The sequence below is a fragment of the Hylobates moloch genome, unplaced genomic scaffold, assembly GCF_009828535.3.
Source record: "Hylobates moloch isolate HMO894 unplaced genomic scaffold, HMol_V3 SCAFFOLD_15, whole genome shotgun sequence".
In the NCBI taxonomy this organism is placed as follows: Eukaryota; Metazoa; Chordata; class Mammalia; order Primates; family Hylobatidae; genus Hylobates; species Hylobates moloch.
The window spans coordinates 50,911,571-50,931,626 of record NW_026652290.1 but is presented as its reverse complement, the minus strand read 5'-3'; the positions used below and the strand labels follow the sequence as shown (position 1 = coordinate 50,931,626).

General features: G+C 46.0%; 1 protein-coding gene and 1 pseudogene across 11 annotated transcripts in view; both read right to left on the bottom strand.

Annotated features, from left to right (window-relative positions):
• The window catches only part of ALDH3A2 (aldehyde dehydrogenase 3 family member A2), a 65,256-nt gene extending 48,867 nt beyond the window's left edge, over window positions 1-16,389 (bottom strand). For 5 of the 11 annotated variants that reach the window (XM_032176857.2, XM_032176858.2, XM_032176850.2 and 2 more), the window contains exons 1-8: window positions 14,870-14,951; window positions 14,576-14,747; window positions 11,923-12,154; window positions 11,068-11,153; window positions 7,150-7,358; window positions 5,789-5,906; window positions 2,370-2,511; window positions 141-307 (exon numbers count right to left, since the gene is read on the bottom strand). In XM_032176857.2, coding sequence (XP_032032748.1) covers window positions 141-307; window positions 2,370-2,511; window positions 5,789-5,906; window positions 7,150-7,358; window positions 11,068-11,153; window positions 11,923-12,154; window positions 14,576-14,728 — 1,107 coding nt within the window. In that variant the 5' untranslated portion in view covers window positions 14,729-14,747; window positions 14,870-14,951. Of the gene's footprint in view, window positions 1-140; window positions 308-2,369; window positions 2,512-5,788; window positions 5,907-7,149; window positions 7,359-11,067; window positions 11,154-11,922; window positions 12,155-14,575; window positions 14,748-14,869; window positions 14,958-15,438; window positions 16,175-16,195 lie in introns of those variants that run through there. The other 6 variants (XM_058428975.1, XM_032176854.2, XM_032176852.2 and 3 more) reach the window with 6 other exon arrangements.
• LOC116484371 (small nucleolar RNA SNORA31) lies at window positions 1,550-1,658 on the bottom strand (annotated as a pseudogene).
• Window positions 16,390-20,056: the final 3,667 nt, after the last annotated feature.

Below are 20,056 nucleotides of genomic sequence, written 5' to 3'. Positions count from 1 at the left end.
ACTTCACTTAGTGGACTCTGATATGACACAGAATAAACCATCATTGTTTCACATTGTTTTTTTGCATTGTTTTACAGCAAAGAAGGAACATGACTTTTGATAGTCGCTTATGCTAACGAGCTGTTCTCTCTAAAGCTTACCTTATGGTTATGCGAAAATACATAGAGAGCCAGAGGCTTTTCACGTTCATTTATGAAATTTATGGCCTCATCTACATTTTTCACAGGCACTATTGGAAGAATTGGTCCAAAAATTTCTTCTTGCATCACCTTGGTTTTAGGATCAACATCAGTAAGTACTGTTGGGGCTAAAAAGAAAATAAACAAAATGAAAATGCTTATTAGACAAAAATGCACAACTCTCATCTTACATCTCTTTCACTGGGTCACCTATCCATGCCTTTCCCTCTCCCACCCAAGTCATATCTATTGAAAAATCCTGAGCACATGGATGAACTGTGCAAATACTCAATGTCTCCCAAGCCTGTGAATCACAACCCTGTGATACTTGTGCAAACCAAGGGAACGATACACACTCAAATATATCTTTTTCACATTGAACCCTGTTCACAGCCAGACATATATTTAACTGTATATTATACTTAACATTTTTCTGTGGACAGGTTTTTTTTTTTTTTGAGACGGAGTTTCCCCCTTGTTGCCCAGGCTGGAGTGCAATGGTGCCATCTTGGCTCACCACAACCTCCGCCTCTCGAGTTCAAGTGATTCTCCTCTCAGCCTCCCAAGTAGCTGGGATTACAGGCATGCACCACCACGCCCGGCTAATTTTGTATTTTTAGTAGAGATGAGGTTTCTCCATGTTGGATCAGGCTGGTCTCGAATGGACAGGTCTTTCTAGGAGCAAAGACAGCTCCTCTGTGAATCAAATCAATACTATTTTTCTTAACTCGAGTGCTTTCATATATATGATCTCATTAACCTTTATTGTAACTATGTTAGACAGATTAAGAAAACAGACTTAAATGGTCAAAATTCCCTAAGCCTTAGTTCACTGTTCCATCTACCACGGGGAAGAGGCACAAGAAAGGAGGGTGAAACAGATGCTGGGGAGGCTAGACAAAGTGTCCCAGCATCTGCTGCCAATGTAAGTCACCAACTAGCAGTACTCCAAAAGACACTGTAAATAAGAAACTGGCTCGTCAACCAAAAGAGAAGTCATCTGACAATAACAAGTTGGCACTTTTCCTTTACCCCCCGTTTCTAATAGGTTATCTTGGCAATGTGGCTGGGGACAGCTTCTTGCAGCACCACTTCCAGGGGTATATAAACTGCCACCCCAAATCCATTGCCCACATCTTCCTCAGGTCAGAGAACCAATTTGGGCTGAGTGTCTACTTCCTCTGCATAGCCATGCTCAGGTAAGATGATCCCAGCTCGAAGTCAGGGGAAAGTCCTAATTAGTCTATAAGCTAATCAGGATAGCCCCTTCCTCTTACCATTCATTAGCCTAGAAATGGACAATGTGGACATGCTAAGGATGGGAGAACAGAGAGGTGAAACAAGTAGAGTCTGTTTTCTCTTTTTTCTACAGATGTATTCCCCAATTCGATCTGGGCTGCCACCAAGAGAGATAGAAGGCACAAGGATTGTTTTCTTTTGCATCCTAGTACAAAGAATCAGGGTTTTTTGATGATACCGCAGGACCATTGAATTATCTAGCTCAGGAGAACCTCGGGACTGCTAATTATAAGAGAATCAATTTCTGCTTATTATTTCATTTTTAAGTTTTGTTTTTTTAAAGTTGATTTTTTTTTGGTAACTTATAGCATCTTATCTGATAAAGGGGATAAGTAAAGCTAGGTGGTGTAGCTTCTTTGCCAGCAAAATGTGTCTAATTTTTCTGTCAACTTATATGTTACTTTAGAAAAATGTGCATAACATTCAAAGTAATACATACTCAAGGCAAAGAAGAAAAAGCACAAAGAAGGTACACAAATAATAAGGTCAAGCATGATGGACCAAAACATTATTTCTGGAATGGTACCGTCACTGGTTAATTGTGGAATAGTGGCCAAGCTATTTGCTTCTTTGTGCTGTTTTCCCATCCACAAACTACAGATAATTACATCAAATTCTATTCTGCTTCTCAGGATTGTTAGGAGGAAAAAAGTAGTTATGTGTAAATATGAACAACTGGAGCAACACTGGTGGTGTCATCCAATACACAGAAACATAGACATTTTAAATAGTTTATAACAAAAGCTACAGGTACAGTATACCAGAAAGCAGGATTTAGTACTTTAACAATTAAATGCTATATATTTCATAGTTTATTTAGTGTTAACAAGTAATGTCAGCAAAAACTGCCAAATTGCCATCTTCCCATAGGAAAAGGAGAACTTCCGTTACCTATGTAGCGTGTGGCCTCATCAGTCTCCCCACCAAAAGCTATCTTTTGTCCTTCAAGCAAACTTAGTATCCTCTTAAAATGACGAAGATTGATGATCCTTTCATAATCAGGAGACTCTTTTATATTTTCTCCATAAAATTCCTATTTAAAACAACAGGAGTATATAAATGTCACAAAGACCCACAATTCAATTTCAGTAAGTATAAAATCCAGCCATGCCCCAAAATCAATCTGGTTTTATATCCTCACAGAATCTAACACCCCACCCCTCAAGTAATTTAACAGTAATATGACAGTAGCAAGTTTCAGCTTTTTGGCAGGTCGAGGACCAGAAAATAAAGCGTGCACACACGCAGAGATCTGTCACTGTCCACAGTTCCAAAGTTTCTTATGGATCTCTTACAGTCTACCCACAGGCCTTCACCTCCTGGGGCTGACAGTGGGAGCAGGCTAGGGAAAGAAGTCTTGTTCTGCATCAGAGTTGCCTATTTGTTCGCAAATTGGCTGTGCCTGCTTTCCCCCTACAGTAAGTTCGGTAGTTACAGCAAAGACCCTAACATCTGCAAAACCTGAAATATTTACCATCTAGCCCTTTACAGAAAACATTTGCCAATCTTTGCTCCACTTGTTGTTTTGGTCTTCTTTGAACTGGTATTTCCACCACTTACACATGATGGTGAAACCACCCGAAGGATCAAAATACAGCTTTGGTAAATTACCAAGGTAAAAGAACGTCAATAATCATACAATCAATATTTACTTTGTAAAACAAACAAAATTACTGAATTGTTGCATCACTTCAAAGACTTGTGAGAGTTCTCAATTTCATCTCAAATCAAAATGAACATTGTTCATCCAACCTCTACCAAGAGCAATTCTCAAGTCTGAGTGGTTGGAATCACTGGTGCAGCTTGCTAAAATGCATGTGCCTCGCTCTGACTCCAGAGTCACCAACAGTAGTTTTCAATGCTGAGTGCATCACAGAATCACCTGGAGGCCTCAGACAAGCTGAATCTTTGGAGGGAAAGCTTGCAAACTTGTTTTTAAATGGCTCCCTAGTGTAACATGTAGCTTGAGAACCACTGTGTTAAGAGTATAAATGCCTCAAAGGGAGGCAGAGGCCCTTATTCCTTTGAAATTAAATTCATCACCACACTCAACTAAGCATTCTCCAATTCCCAAATATTTTCAATCTCACAAGTATCTTTAACCACTCTCTCTTCCCACGTACCCTGAATCTGGGCAACTCTCCCTTCATGTGCTCATCTGGATCCATTTTTAGTCCTATGACTAAAAATGATAGTCCAATTCCCATGTCAAGACCCTAGCACCTCATCCCCCAAGTTACTCTGCCGGGAACACATAGTGAACTATTGTCCTGAACTTCCTGGTACATAATTTTCTCTTTTTTTTTTTTTTGAGACAGGGTCTCACTCTGTCACCCAGGCTGGAGTCCAGTGGCACATTCTTGGCTCACTGCAGCCTCCGCCTCCCAGGAGGATCAAGCGATCCTCCTACCTCAGCCTGCCAAGTAGCTGGGACCACACGTACATGCCGCTACACCCGGCTAATTTTTGTATTTATTATAGCGACAAGATTTTGCTATGTTGCTCAGCTGGTCTTGAATTCCTGGCCTCAAGTGATCTGTTTGTCTCAGCCTTCCAAATTGCTGGGATTACAGGAGTGAGCCACTGTGTCCAGCCAATTTTCTCTTTTTTTTTTTTTTTTTTTGAGACAGAGACTTACGCTGTCACTCGGGCTGGAGCACAGTGATGCAATAATGGCTCATTGTAGCCTTGAACTCCTGGGCTCAAGTGATCCTTCTGGCTTCAGCCTCCTGAGTAGCTGGGACTACAGGCATGTGCCACCATGCCCAGCTAACCTTTCTTTCTTTTGTAGAGACAGGGTCTCATTATGTTGACCAGGCTGGTTTTGAACTCCTGGGCTCAAGCAATCTTCCCGCCTTAGCCTCCCAAAGTGCTCGGATTACAGGAGTGAGCCACCACAACCGGCAACAATTTTCATTTCTTTTTTTCTTTTGAGATAAAATCTCATTCCGTTACCCAGACTGGAGTGTGGTGGCATGATCTTGGCTCACTGCAACCTCCACCTCCCGGGTTCAAGCAATTCTTGTGCCTCAGCCTCCCAAGTAGCTAGAATTATAGGTGCGTGCCACCATGTCTGGCTAATTTTTGTATTTTTAGTGGAGATAGGTTTTGCCATGTTGGCCAAACTGGTCTCTAACTCCTCACCTCAAGTGATCAACCTGCCTTGGCCTCCCAAAGTGCTGGGATCACAGGCATGAGCCACCATGTCCAGCCAACAATTTTCATTTTCAGATCACATGCATTACTCTTTGGTGTTTTTGATCCTTCCTTTTAGTGCTCAATTAACATCTGTAGAGTAAACAGTGACTGCTCCAATAATTTCTTTCATCTGAGGGGTTAATGATCCTCACCCACTGCTGAACTCAGTCACACTGGTCATCTGGTCATCCCATTCTTCTTCTTCTTTTTTTTTTTTTTTTTAAGACACATACTTGCTCTGTTGCCCAGGCTGGAGTGCAGTGGCATGATCTTGGCTCACTGCAACCTTTGCCTCCCGGGTTCAAGCGATTCTTGCCAGGCTTCAAGTAAATCTCGTGCCTTAGCCTCCCGAGTAGCTGGAATTACAGACATGCACCACCACCCCCGGCTAATTTTTTTTGTATTTTTAGTAGAGATGGGGTTTCACCATATTGGCCAGGCTGGTCTTGAACTTCTGACCTCAAGTGATCTGCTCCCTAGGCCCCCCAAAGTGCTGGGATTACAGGCATGAGCCACCGTGCCCAGCCCCCATTCCTTTCTACCAACTTAAATCCTGTATTTCTTCAAGTCTTGGCTTAGGACTCTACCATGCAGTTTTCCTTGGTTCCCTCACTGCAGATATTTACTTTAAACACCCTGAAAGATTGTTAACTATATAAAGGGTACATTGTAAGTAGTTATTTAATTAAGCGACTCCTCCAAACTACTGGCCACCCTAGGCCCTCTACATACACAAAAACTGATAACCTTCAGCAGCAATGGCCAATATGCTAAAAGGTCTCTCTGATTATACCTAAAGGGTTGGCAACATTCCCTCAAAACCACGGACACACGATTATTTAACCTTTTTTAAAAAAGTATATGCCACAACTAATCATCAACAAATCAACTAGACAGCTTAAGTAGATTTAACACCAATGCAACCTTGCTCCCAGCATACATTCTATGAAAGGTACACATAGCATTTTCATATTAGTCAATAAGTTCACTGAGTCACATATGCTTTTGAAATTTTCCTGAAGGGAGAAACAAATGGGGATGCTGCCTGCAAATAGTTAATTTGACTCCTTATCTTATTAAAATCAGTGGAATCAGATGTTTTTAATACAAACCTTCACTGTTTCCTTAATCTTCCATACGATTTGATTTTGGAGGGATGCTTCACAGAGAATATAGTCGGGTGCAATGCAGGTTTGGCCACAATTCATGTATTTTCCCCAGGTTATGCGTCTGAGGGGAAAACATCCAGAACAGCTATATAATTCAGTCAAATATTAATTTGTTACATTGTGTTGTTTGAATGTCTTGCAACTAAAGTAGATTCATATATTTATCTGGCAATTTTTATTAAAAAGTTAAAAACTCATTTCTAAATCAGTTGGTTGGAACTTAGAAAGTATTTTCCAAATGAGGTGGAATATTTTACATAGCAGGGAAGTTCTCAGGCCAGCTCATGGGAAACAGTACTTGGTAAACAGTGAAGTCATTGCCTGCTGCAGGAAAAGAGGAGAAACAGGCTCCCAATGTCCTTTACCCTCTCCTAGTCCAGCCAAAGGAAAGTCCTGGACGACAGGAGTTCAGTACAGACTCTCCTGGTTGTGGCTTTTGGCTCTGCCGGCAAGATGTTCAGGTATAAAGCAGGAGGTCAGCCAGCCTCCAAGGCCACCTTCCTCCTTATGGAGCCCTGCCCCACTTGGGAAGACCTTTCCTATGCATGGGCAGAAACCCATGCCATAAACATTCACTAACCGAGGGTGTCTGGTTTTGACAACTGGATTTCTACTTAGGAAGCCAACCTGGAACCCTGACCTGGAATCTCTGAAGGGGAGAGAAAGCCATGCCACCCAGAGCACAGAGTCATGAAGGAGAGAGAAAGCCATGCCACCCAGAGCACAGAGTCATGAAGGGGAGAGAAAGCCATGCCACCCAGAGCAGAGAGTCAGTTCTATGATTTGGCACTTCTTAGTAGCTAAACCAGATTTAGCAGAGAGAACCTGAAACCTCTTATTTTCTAATTTTCAGATGCAAGATGTTATTCGCAGTTAAAAAATGAGGAACACTTGTTTTGTCCACAAAGGCTCTCAGTTAAGAGATCAGCATAATACCCTCTCAAATGGGCATTTAAAGATTTTATTAGGCACACACAATACTTTGGATTATGTACTTCACAGATCACTGGCCAGAAGAACGTTAAAATTTCTTGCTAGATCTAGCTGTAATCTTGAGAACAGATATAACTTTTTTAAAATTCCTAAGGACAACCACATGATGTCAGGACTTACAGCTCACCATTTTTGACAGTGGCACCAAGAGACAGTTAAAGACTCCTGTTACTCTTGAGGACATCAACCACCAAACTTAATAATGTATCTTGGAGCCATAAGGTATGGGGTTCAAGTACAAAGAGTAACATTGTCAAGAAAAGTCTCCATTGTGCTGGGAAAACCTCAGAAAATCAGACAGCCAGACTCACCTGCAAACAATGTCCAGGTCACTATCTTTATCAATATAACATGGACTTTTCCCTCCCAGTTCAAGAGTCACAGGGGTCAGATGCTTGGCAGCAGCTTCCATGACAATTTTGCCAACCGCAGTGTTTCCCGTATAAAAAATGTGGTCAAATCGCTGCTTCAGGAGCTCCGTGGTTTCCTCAACACCACCATTAATAACAATATAGAGATCCTCAAAGAAAGAGAAACACAAACTCTTGCACTGCCAAATTAATCCTAACATCTAACATCAGCAATCTCTTCAACATAAACATGTAACATTCAGTAAAACCCAGAGAGTGTCAAGACCAGTCCCTGTGAGGGATGGGAGAGGGAGCTGACCAAGGACAAGAGGAGAACACACAGTCTGCTGGCATCTGGGAAGCATGAACCCACATAGAACCAACCTGGAGACTCCAGTGTTTTTTTACATGAGCTCAGCAAGAAAGACACTAAGGAGAACAAATGGTTGAATTTGACCAGGGAAAATGCATGAGATGCGGGTGTGTGCAGAAGTGCCTCTGGTGAAGAGTGGCTCCCACAGGACAGGTCACGCATGTCTTAGTCTGAATGTTCTCTGTCTCACAACAGAGTGGTCTTAGCCCACGCTATTCTGAATGAATGGTATACCTGGCACAGTAGCTGAGAGCGCTTGCTTTTGAAGTGTATTTGGTTTGAATCTGGGCTTTTCCACTCACTAGCTTATGCAACCTTAGGCAAACTACTGAACATCTCTGAGCCTCAATTTCCTCATCTGTTACTGGGAGAATTCATGTAGCTTCTGTGGACTGAGCCCATCTAAGCATTGTGCTATCATTACCAGCTATTCTAAGAGAGAACATCTTGGACAATAACAGCATGAAAAGTAAGAGAACAGATGGCAAGCAAGGAAGACAGAGAAGTATTCAAGACTCCAAGGTGGAAGTGTGAAGTAAAAGCTGGCTTGTGGATCTCATGTTTCCACTTGAAGGCGAATTAGTTTCATTCACTTCATGGTTCAGCTGCCCAACAAATGTTTCAAGCTTTAACTTTTCCATGGCTTAATCTACATAGCATATATTATTGATCCCCTAACACAGTAACTGAAGCTGGTAGGGCATTATTATCCTCCTTATCTGGACAGAGTCAGTTATTGAAGAATTTACCCCTGGTCAGGGGCAAAGCAGTACCTTCAACCTCTATCTTCTGGTTCTATGTCCTATTCAATCCTTGACATCTCACTGTCTTCCATTTCATCTTTCTTGATTGGATCATCACAGCTATTAGAACAAAATGGTTCTAACAAAGAGAACAATATCATTCCAAGAACCAGAACTGGCCTCAAGCCAGTTATACAAGTTGATGTATAGAATACAGGTAAGATATTTTTAAGCTGTATTTAGCTTAAAGCTAAATGAAGACTCCTCCCTGTAGCAACTGCATGTAGAACCCAGCAGTGCCAATTTCTTCGTGGCATCATAACCCTCCCCAGGAAGGCATAAGAACCTCTGACTCAGACAGATGAACTACCCCGCAGTTGAGCAGATCGTTTTCTTTATTCAGTTCTTGATATTCTTAAATGCCAGTGTATTAAGTCAGTGTGAGGATCCGCCCTCTAGTTCAGGAGGACATTTTGTGTATGTGTGGCATGTTTTCATGCCACAGACATGTCTTTTTTGAAAGCAGAAGTACTCTTATAGGCTGGGTGAGAGGTGACAGCGTGCTGGCAACCCTCACTCGCTCTCAGCACCTCCTCGGCCTTGGCACCCACTCTGGTCGCGCTTGAGGAGCCCTTCAGCCCATGGCTGCACTGTGGGAGCCCCTCTCTGGGCTGGCCGAGGCCACAGCTGCCTCCTTCTGCTTGTGGGAAGGTGTGGAGGGAGAGGCGCAGGTGGGAACCGGGGCTACGCGCAGCACTCAGGCCGGAGCGAGTTCCAGGTGGGCGCGGGCTCAGTGGGCCCCACACTCGGAGCGGTGGTCTGCCACCACCAGCCCTGGGCAATAAGGGGCTTAGCACCTGGGCCGGCTGCTGCGGAGGGCGTCCCGGGTCCCCCAGCAGTGTTGGCCCACCAACACCACACTCGAATTCTCGCCGGGCCTCAGCTGCCTCCCTGTGGGGCAGGGCTCGGGACCTGCAGCCCGCCATGCCCAAGCCCCCCACCCCGCTCCTGCTGGGCTCCTATGCTGCCTGAGCCTCCCCGATGGGCACCGCCCCCGCTCCACAGCGCCCAGTCCCATTGACCACCCAAGGGCTGAGGAGTGCAGGCACGCAGCGTGGGACCGATGGGCAGCTCCACCCGCAGCCCTGGCACGGGATCCACTAGGCAAAGCCAGCTGGGCTTCTGAGTCGGGTAGGGACTTGGAGAACTTTTATGTATATGCACCAATCAGCACTCTGTGTCTAGCTCGGAGTTTGTGGATGCACCAATCAGCACTCTGTATCTAGCTAATCTGGTGGGGATTCAGAGAACTTTTATGTCTAGCTAGAGGATTGTAAAAGTGCCAATCAGCACTGTGTGTCTAGCTCAAGGTTTGTAAATGCACCAATCAGTGCTCTGTGTCTAGCTAATCTAGTGGGAACTTGGAGAACTTTAATGTCTAGCTAGAAGATTGTAAATGCACCAATCAGCACTCTATGTCTAGCTCAGGGATTGTAAACACACCAATCAGCACCCTGTCAAAATGGACCAATCAGCTCTCTGTAAAATGGACCAATCAACAGGATGAGGGTAGGGCCAGATAACGGAATAAAAGCAGGCTGCCGAGCCAGCAGTGGCAACCCGCTCGGGTCCCCTTCCACACTGTGGAAGCTTTGTTCTTTCACTCTTTGCAATAAATCTTGCTGCTGCTGCTCACTCTGGGTCCACACTGCCTTTATGAGCTGTAACACTCACTGCGAAGGTCTGCAGCTTCACTCCTGAGGCCAGCGAGACCACGAACCCACTGGGAGGAATGAACAACTCCAGACAGGAGGAACGAACAACTCCAGATGTGCAGCCTTAAGAGCTGTAACACTCACCACGAAGGTCTGCAGCTTCACTCCTGAAGCCAGTGAGATCATGAACCCACCAGAAGGAAGAAACTCCGAATACATCCGAACATCAGAAGGAACAAACTCCGGACACACCATCTTTAAGAACTGTAACACTCACCGCGAGGGTCCGCGGCTTCATTCTTGAAGTCAGTGAGACTAAGAACCCACCAATTCCAGACACATGGGCATGGTGGCTGACACCTGTAATCCCAGCACTTTGGAAGGCCAAGGTGGGTGGATCACCTGAGGTCAGGAGCTCGAGACCAGCCTGGCCAACATGGTGAAACCCCATTGCTACCAAAAATACAAAAACTAGCTGGGCGTGGTGGCACACATCTGTAATCCCAGCTACTTGGGAGGCTGAGGCAGAAGAATCGCTTGCACCCAGGAGGCAAAGTTTGCAGTGAGCCGAGATCGCACCACAGCACTACAGCCTGGGTGACAGAGCAAGATTCCATTTCAAAAAAAAAAAAAAAAGTACTCTTATATATCACAGAAAAGTACATTTTGTTAGAACAAAAGAGATTGTTAGTAACAGAAATATGTCAGCACCCAGCACAGTACCAGTCCCTCATTAAATAATCCATTAAATGAAAACACCTAAAATCATCTTAGCTCAAAAATTAACCCAAAATCCCAAACAGACAGAATCTGTTTGGCATGAAGCCATGGGCCTACATATATTGTGTAACCCCAAGAGCTGGGTGACTCCACACAAAATACACTCCGTGTATTTTGCAACCAAATTTCTTTTGCTAAACCAACTGTTGAAGGCTTAAAGAGACTGCAGTTGGGTCCCTGGCCAGCAATAACATGTAATAGCAAGAAAATCAAATGTGTGTTTTCCACAGCAAACACGTATGTTGGAGATGGGTCAAGAAATTCTTACCTGGTCTAAATACTGAGGGAGAAGCTTCGCCAAGATCTTGGCTGTATTTTCACTCAGTTCAGAAGGCTTGATAATCACAGCATTTCCTAAACAAAGTAAAAAGTAGAACAGTATCATCTTATATTTAACTTTAATAGCTACCAAAATGATGTTCAGTGGGAAGTACAGGCTAGGTACTCCCAATTATTTCTGCAGCTCTCAATGCTGCATATCCTCATAATTAGCATAAGAGCTCATCTCACTTTCTCTTCTAAGGCTAACTCCTTAGCTGTCATCATCTTCAGGTCACTGACAATGGGTTCCATCAGCCTTTCCCACTCCTCCAGCTTTCTATCGCTTTTCTCCCACTTCTGTCCTTAGATTGTCCTCTCTGCCCTGGAATTATTGGGCAAGTGAGCCATTTCAACATACATCTCTCTATCTGGATCCTGCAAAGTGAGAAATTAATCTCCTGGCATTTGCTATATACCCAAGCTAGCATTACTCTCATAGTCTTTATTTGAATGAAGAAACTGGTCAGACAGAATCAAATGGTTCATCCAAAGCCAGAGCCAGCAACTGAAACCATATTAGAACGTGGATGCCTGACTCCAAACTCCTGGGCCTGTTGACTCAGACACCTTTACACTCCCATAGGTTCATTCCCCAGGTGCTTCAAAACATAGCCACACAAATCTCCTCAGCAGCCCATTTAAAAATATGTATGGTATGTATGAATTCTCAGTACACCGGTGGTGTAAACAAAGGCAAATCACCAAAGTAAATGTATTTAATTAGCCACTATCCTTAATTTCCAATTAATATGAGAAAATAAGCCTCCCTAAAAAGGTATATAGACACAAGCTGGCACCAGACCTGCAGCGATGGCTCCTATCAGTGGCTGAATGGTGAGAACAAAGGGGTAATTCCAAGCTCCGATTATCAGCACCACTCCCAGAGGCTGTGGCTGAATATAGGCCTCATCCAGCATGGTGAGCACGTTCTTCTTAACTGGTTTAGCAGTAACCCATTCAGGAAGATTCTCAAGCATAAAATCAATTTCCCCAAGGACAGTAATGACTTCCTGACTGTACGCATTGAATTCACTCTGTTATAAGAGAATTACAGTTAATCTTGCAGAGTAAGTATGATACACTTGGCCCTGAATGTCAAAACACTCAAGCCAGGTACACCTGCGGTGACAACTGGCATTATCAGACTAGCTGTTTGCCATTCAGACTCCTTTTGCACCCTTCACGCCCCTGATAAGGGCTTGCTAATTATTTAATATATTTCTTTTAAAAAAATCAAAGATTATTTCAGGCAGTAGTAACACTAGTAGAACACCACTAGTAAATCCTTCTTTAGTAATCCACACCCTTTAAAAGCCAGGCTTAAATATTACCTCTTACAGGAAGATTTCCTTGAGTAATAAAGGTCTGCTCTGATCACACTTTCTATATTACAGCAATCATGCTTTTGACCTGCATCTTAATATTCATCCTTAACACACTGGTTTATAACTATCACTCACATTTCATCTGTGTATGTTCTGTTTCCCAACCAAGTTTAAAACTCTTGAGGACAGGGAACTTATTGTATTTCTTGAGTCATCCTATATACACACATACTCACACAAACATTTAGTTCTTCAAGTATGATTAAATGACACAGACTTTTTGGAATCTTAATTACCCCATCTTGTTTATTTAATATCACAGCCCCTTTCCACCAAAAGTACTCTAAAAGAAATTTTATAGTTGCTACTAGTACTACCACTATTACGACTTATTAAAATAATCTTTGATTGAGGAGATTGTGGGGAAGGGAAAAATCACAAACCTGGAGCAAAGCCTTGCTACACATGTAATGCAGATAAAAAGTAAAAACAAGATGATAGGCCAGGCACGGTGGCTCATGCCTATAATCCCAGCAATTTGGGAGGCTGACGCGGGCAGATCACGAGGTCAGGAGATGGAGACCATCCTGGCTAACACGGTGAAACCCGTCTCTACTAAAAATACAAAAAATTAGCTGGGCACGGTGGCGGGCGCCTGTAGTCCCAGCTACTTGGGAGGCTGAAGCAGGAGAATGGTGTGAACCCAGGAGGCGGAGCTTGCAGTGAGCCAAGAGAGAGCCACTGCAGTCCGGCCTGGGCGAAAGAACGAGACTCCGCCTCAAAAAAAAAAAAAAAAAAACAAGAACAAGATGATAGCCTCATGCCTGTAGTCCTAGTATCTGGGAGGTTGGGGCACGAGGACTGCTTGAGCCTAGGAGTTGGAGGCTGCAGTGAGTTATGATTCAGTCACTGCACTTCAGCCTGGGTAACAAAAGGAGACCCTGTCTCTTTAAAAAAAAAAAAAAAAAGTAACAATATTATCAGAAAACATAGAGGAATATACTTAGACCCTAAAACACTACTTAAAACTTTGCTACCACAGGCCAGGGGTGGTGGCTCACACCTGTAATTCTAGCACTTTGGGAGGCCCAGGCAGGCCGATCACTTGAGGCCAGGAGTTCAGGACCAGCTTGGTCAACATGGTGAAACTCCATCTCTACTAAAAATACAAAAATTAGCTGGGCGTGGTGGTGCACGCCTGTAATCCCAGCTACTGAGGAGGCTGAGGCAAGAGAATCGCTTGAACCCAAGAGGTGGAGGTTGCAGTGAGCCGAGATCGCACCACTGCACTCGGGCCTGGGAGACACGGTGAGACTCCATCTTAAAAGCAAAACAAAACAACAAGCAAACAAACAAAACAAACCACACACACAAATCAAAACAATAAAAACTTTGCTACACAAAGCGTGCTTCCAAAAGAGGCATATGATACCACTGGGGACCTTGTTAGAAACTTGGAATCTCAGATCCCGCCCCTGACGTACTGAACCATAATCTGCATTTTAACAAGATCCCCAGGTAACTGTTAGTGCATTAAAATTTGAGGAGAACTGGCCTAATAATACACAAAGTTATGAAGAAAAATTTGAGTGCAACTATAACTTAAAAACAAAACTCTGTCTAACAAAGAAACCATAAACAAAGCTAAAAGACAAGAAATAGACCCAGAGGCTAGTCTGATGGTAATGGGTTATTCAGAACTTATTAATATTACTGTTACTCAAGTTGATATGCAACTCTCCCACTGCTAAATTTGGCTTTAAAAAAAAAAAAAGAAACCCAAAGAAAGTATCCACAATACGGTAAACTGACAAATTACTTAAATCCAGAATATACAAAGAGTTCCTATTCATCATAAGGAAAAGAACTACAAATGTAACAGAAAAATGGACAAGAATAGAAAAGGCAGAAAAGGAACCACAGAGGCTAGGTAAAACATATGCCCTTCTGAGTGCTAGAGGACCGGGAAAGTCTGCGGGAACTTTGGCTTTATCTGTATTGCTGGAGATCATACTCCTAGTGCTGGAGTAATCCGAAATGTAAAAGCGAAAACAAAACCCAGCGGAAGCTCCAGTCCACAAGTGCGCGGCGGGGGCCAGCTTCCCCACACCCCGCCGCACGCGTGCGTACCTTGCACAGGTCGGCGGCGATGGCCGCCAGGATATCCTTCTCGCGCTCCTGCACCATCCTCCGCAGGGCCTCCAGCTGCTGCAGCCGAAACCGCAGAGGTCGCGACCGGCTGGACAAGAATGCCTGTCGGACCCGCCGGACTTCGCGCTCCATGGCCTGGTCCTGCAGAGAACTGCACAGTCGGGGGGCGCTGGGGCGTGGGAGGCGGGAAGCATGCAGGTGCAGGCCTCCCTCCCTTCCCTCCGCCTCCCTCTGGGGTGTGTCCCCCACCGTCAACCCACAGCCACAACTCACTCGCCCAGGGCTCGCTCGCTCAGCTGCGACCTCCACGCCCGCCTAGTCTCACTGCCAGTCCGAGTCGCTGGGGGAGGACTGAGCTGGACCCAAACCCTCACGCCTATTGGCCCAGGCGGCCCAGGTGACAGCCGCCATCCACGGCCTCGCCCACGCGGCCCCCGCCCCCTCCCGGGATCTGGCAGCGGGCTGGGATGTAGGCGGTGGAGTGAGCAGTGCCGGAGCGGAGCGCGGCCACGGGCCGGGGGCGGCGGGGTGTAGGGATGGAGGGAAGGTGTTGGCCATCCTGCTGAGAGCACCCCGGGGCGGCCCCAGAAAAGGCGAAGAGGAATCCTGGAGGAGCAGGGGGAGGGAGCTCAGCTGGGAGTGAGCGCCCGGCCGGAAGCGCCCCGACTGCCACGGAGAGCTGTCTCCGCTCTGGCACGCTCTGAGGGGTTCCCTCCTCCATTTTGTGGCTCTTCAAACATGGCCAGATGGACAGAGTTGGAGGCCTAGCGCTCCCCATTCCGCTTCCCTGTCCCCTGCTCCTTCCTTCAGCGAGGAGCTGCCTCGACTTGACCAGCACTAACCGTCCCAGTTCCCTGGAGAGCTAGTCCCTGAGGGCGGGAAGCCAGGGTTAGTCTCCCGCGAAGCCGGGACAGCGGTCATTTCCTTCTTGCACAAGCATCATCCTCGCACGTCCGTTACTCAAAGCTTCTCCCCAGGCTGCACTTGCCTCGCTGCCCATCGTTCCGTGTTCCCGCTCCGAAGAGAGAACCCGCTGCCCTCAGGTTTCCCCCTCCCGCCTTATTGCCTTTTCGGGGGAGAGACTTCAGCTCTCATCACTCTACTCAGCAGCAGTTGGCTCAGCTGATCTGTCCTGTCTTGTGGAAAGCTTTCTTTTCTTTACCATTTCCCTGCACTCTTCTGCACTTTTCTTCTTGGCTCACTGGCCGAGTCCTCTGGGTTTTCCTTTGCTGGATTTTTCTCCCCTTCCTGACCTCTTAGGTGTTCAGGTGCCCAGGGCTTAGTCCGGAGTCCTGTTTTCACCGCCACTCCCTCATGTAATCCCATGAATGGTGCTCACAGAAGGCTTTAATCCTAGCCTTTCCTCTGAACTCCAAAGGGTATGTTTGTGAAAAGAAAACAACTCAAGGCCCTGGCCCAAATGAACTCTCCACTTATATACAAAACAACAAAAACCGTGGCAGCCCAATTCACTATGCCAAAAGGAAAAAATCAAGCAGAAAGCTGAATTATGCAAGAAATTGCCTTTCTCTATGTTCCTAAGCAGATAGCTACAGATAAAAGGTTAAATGTCCCCACAGGTAGCTGCTCTGTCCTCACCTTATGGTGTCCGGAATTGGTGGGTTCTTAGTCTCACTGCCTTCGAGAATGAAGCCGCGGACCCTCGCGGTGAGTGTTACCGTTCTTAAAGGCGGCGTGTCCGGAGTTTGTTCCTTCTGATGTTCGGATGTGTTCAGTTTCTTCCTTCTGGTGGGTTCGCGGTCTCGCTGGCTCAGGAGTGAAGCTACAGACCTTTGCGGTGAGTGTTACAGCTCTTAAGGCGGCGCGTCTGGAGTTGTTAGTTCCTCCCGGTGGGTTCGTGGTCTCGTGGTCTCGCTGGCTTCAGGAGTGAAGCTGCAGACCTTCGCGGTGAGTGTTGCAGCTCATAAAGGCAGTGGGGACCCAAAGAGTGAGCTGAGCAGCAGTAAGATTTATTGCGAAGAGTGAAAGAACAAAGCTTCGACAGTGTGGAAGGGGACCCGAGCGGGTTGCCACTGCTGGCTCGGCAGCCTGCTTTTATTCCCTTATATTGGTCCATTTTACAGAGATAGGAATGGTCTGTTTTGACAGGGCGCTGATTGGTGAGTTTACAATCCCTGAGCTAGACACAAAGGTTCTCCACGTCCCCACCAGAGTAGCTAGATACAGAGTGTCAATTGGTGCATTCACAAACTGTGAGCTAGACACAGGGTGCTGATTGGTGTGTTTACAAACCTTGAGCTAGATACAGAGTGCTGATTGGTGTATTTACAATCCCTTAGGTAGCTATAAAGTCCCCACCAGAGTCAGGAGCACCAGAGTCAGGAGCCCAGCTGGCTTCACCCATTGGATCCCGCAGGGGGCCACAGGTGCAGCTGCCTGCCAGTCCCGTGCCGTGTGCCTGCACTCCTCAGCCCTTGGGTGGTCGATGGGACTGGGCACCGTGGAGCAGGCGGCAGTGCTCGTCCAGGAGGCTCCTGCCGCACAGGAGCCCACGGAGGAGGGGGAGGCTCAGGCATGGCGGGCTGCGGGTCACGAGCCCTGCCCCGCGGGGAGGCAGCTAAGGCCCGGTGAGAAATCAAGTGCCGCGCCGGTGGGCCGGCACTGCTGGGAGACCCAGCACACCCTCTGCAGCCGCTGGCCCGGGTGCTAAGCCCCTCATTGCCCGAGGCCGGCAGGGCCGGCCGGTGGCTGCGAGTGCAGGGCCCGCCAAGCCCACGCCCACGCGGAACTCCAGCTGGCCGGCAAGGGCCGCGCGCAGCCCCGGTTCCTGCTCGCGCTTCTCTCTCCACACCCCCCTGCAAGCTGAAGGAGCCGGCTCCGGCCTTGGCCAGCCCAGAAAGGGGCTCCCACAGTGCAGCGGTGGGCTGAAGGGCTTCCTCAAGCGCGGCCAGAGTGGGTGCCAAGGCCGAGGAGGCGCCCAGAGCGAGCGAGGGCACACGCTGTCACCTCTCATTATCTTACTTAAGTACTGATTTACAGAGCAGGAGGCAAATACATAATTGACTATTCCCCTGCCTGTTCCTTTTTCTATTTGTGCAATGTGTGGATTCAGTAATGATCATGTTCTCCCTCTTTCCCCTCCAGCCCTCTCCTCCCTTTTAAATATTGCAGCCCTCAAAATTATCTTTAGATAAAGGCACAGACCTCCCTCCCAAGCATGTCCTTAACCTTGGCAAAATAAACTTCCAAATTGAGAGCTGGTTTTGGTTTACAAACTGGCAGCCAAAGGAAGTGACTCTGAGTGGAGGTGGACCTGACCTTTGACAAATCTATCAGTGCTTGGTCCCAGCTTGGGCTATTTTTATTGCTCAAACAGGACAATTTGCTGAGGCCTGGGAGCTCCCCACTCCAGAGAATCCCTGATCTCCCAAAATTTGGTTGAGCTCTAAAGTTTATTTTGCTGTACACCTCTTATTCTGCAGTTTTTCGTACTCCCAACAAAGAAGGCAAGTTTTCCTGCTTCCATGAAGATAGAGAGGAGGCAACTCCTTTCTGGAATTTCATCTGGCTTCCAGCAGGGAAGGTGAGTCTGAGTTTTTTTCCTCCTTCTAAAATGGTAAAGAGCAGTCTTGAGCCTCGACCCTATTCCTAGATAAGCAACTGAATTGGAGTTTTGTCTTGGAAACTCTCCTTAGTGACTAAAGTTAAGATTAACAACCAGCTGGACTTAATTTCTCCTTACCATCAGAGCGCTCAATAATACAAATTGTGCGATCGTTTCTTTTGCTTAACTGTTTGTTTGTTTCTGTTGTTGTTGTTTTGGTCTTTTTCCCATTGGGTTTGACCAGCTCTACCTGACTTGGTCAAATCTGAAGGAAAGTTGAAATTATGGAGAACAAGGCCTTTGAATTGGCTAAATTACCACAGCTGAGCGGAAAAAAGGAAAAAGAAAAAACAGGCCGAGCATCCTGATGGTTTCCCTGCTTCTACTCTTTTGGGTTTTTTTTTGTTTGTTTTTGTTTTTGAGACAAGGTGTCACTCTTGTCACCCAGGCTGGAGTGCAGTGTCCATGATCATGGCTCACTGCAGCCTCCAGCTCCCAGGCTCAAGTGATCCTCCCACCTCCACCTCCCCAGTAGCTGGGACTACAGGTATGTGTCACCATGCCTGGCTACATTTTTTTGTATTTTTTGTAGAGATGGGGGCTTGCTATGTTGCCCAGACTGGTCTCCGACTCCTGGGCTCAAGTGATCCGCCTCTCTCAGCCTCCCGAAGTGCTGGGATTACAGATGTGAGCCACCTCACCGGCACCCTGCTTCTACTCTTGACTCTAGAGATTGTTATTTCTCTGTTCTACACTTGCCCGTTTATAGTGTACTGCAGGGGCCTAGAGTGTGTGAACCACATTTCCCAGGCTCTCATGCCAGCTGGCTTCTGCCAGTAGGGGGCACTACAAGGAAATCAGAAGGCAGGAGGTGGAGAGTAACTTACTGCTTCTGAATTCAATCGTGTGGCAGTTGCTGGCCATTTCTATAGTGAAAGTGGAGGAGGGATTATGCTTTACTCTAGGAATTCCTTCCATGGTCAAGGTGGCATCTCTCTAGTAGACAGAGGATAAAAGTGATAGTGTCTCCAAATGGCACAGAAGTTGGTGCAGTTCCATTGGTTCCAGCTAAGGCTATTTTTAGCAGCTTTTTTATCTATGATGTCACCCGATTATTCTTTTTGACATCTATTACTCTTAAAATTCCCTCTGCATGAAATAACTAGATAGTTTATCTTTCATGACTGGACTCTGATAACACTTTGCTGTAGCCTGTTCTCCACCTAGCTGTTGGTGTCTGAAGGTACCCTGATCATGTTAATTCACTGCTTAAAACTTTCCAACAGCCTCCCCTCACGTTTAGAATAAAATTCAAAATGTGAATTTTTCTACACATATTCTACAAGCCTTAAATGCCCTTGGCCCGTGACTACATCTTCAACCTCTTTTTGTAGGATTCTCCCACTTAGTGAGTTCCAGCCAGAGTGGCTCCCTTGCTGTACACTACTGAGCACTCTAAACACGTTCCCAGCCCAGGGCTTTTGCATTCATTCTGTTTCCTTTGCCTGTAGTGTCCAGCTATCATTCTCACTTAATTCAATTGCTGCTTCAATATTACCTCCCTAAAGAAGCCTTCCCTGACCACCATGTCTAAAATATCAGTCTCTGCTACTTTCTGTCCCTGACCATGTTTTATTTTTCTTAATATAAATGTATCTGTTTGTTTGTTGTTTTCAATGTGTTTTCCTCACTGGAATGTCTTGTAAAGTCAGGGTCTTTGTCATTCATGTTCACTGTAGTGTTAGTACCTTGAATAGAATGTGGCCCATAGTAGGTGCTCAGTAAGTATTTTTTGAATGAATGAATGAATGGTACACTCTCACATACTCTAATCTTAGTGTCTTGGCACTGTCTACTTTTGTGGCTTTCTCAACAGCCTGTAATTTGAAGCTTAA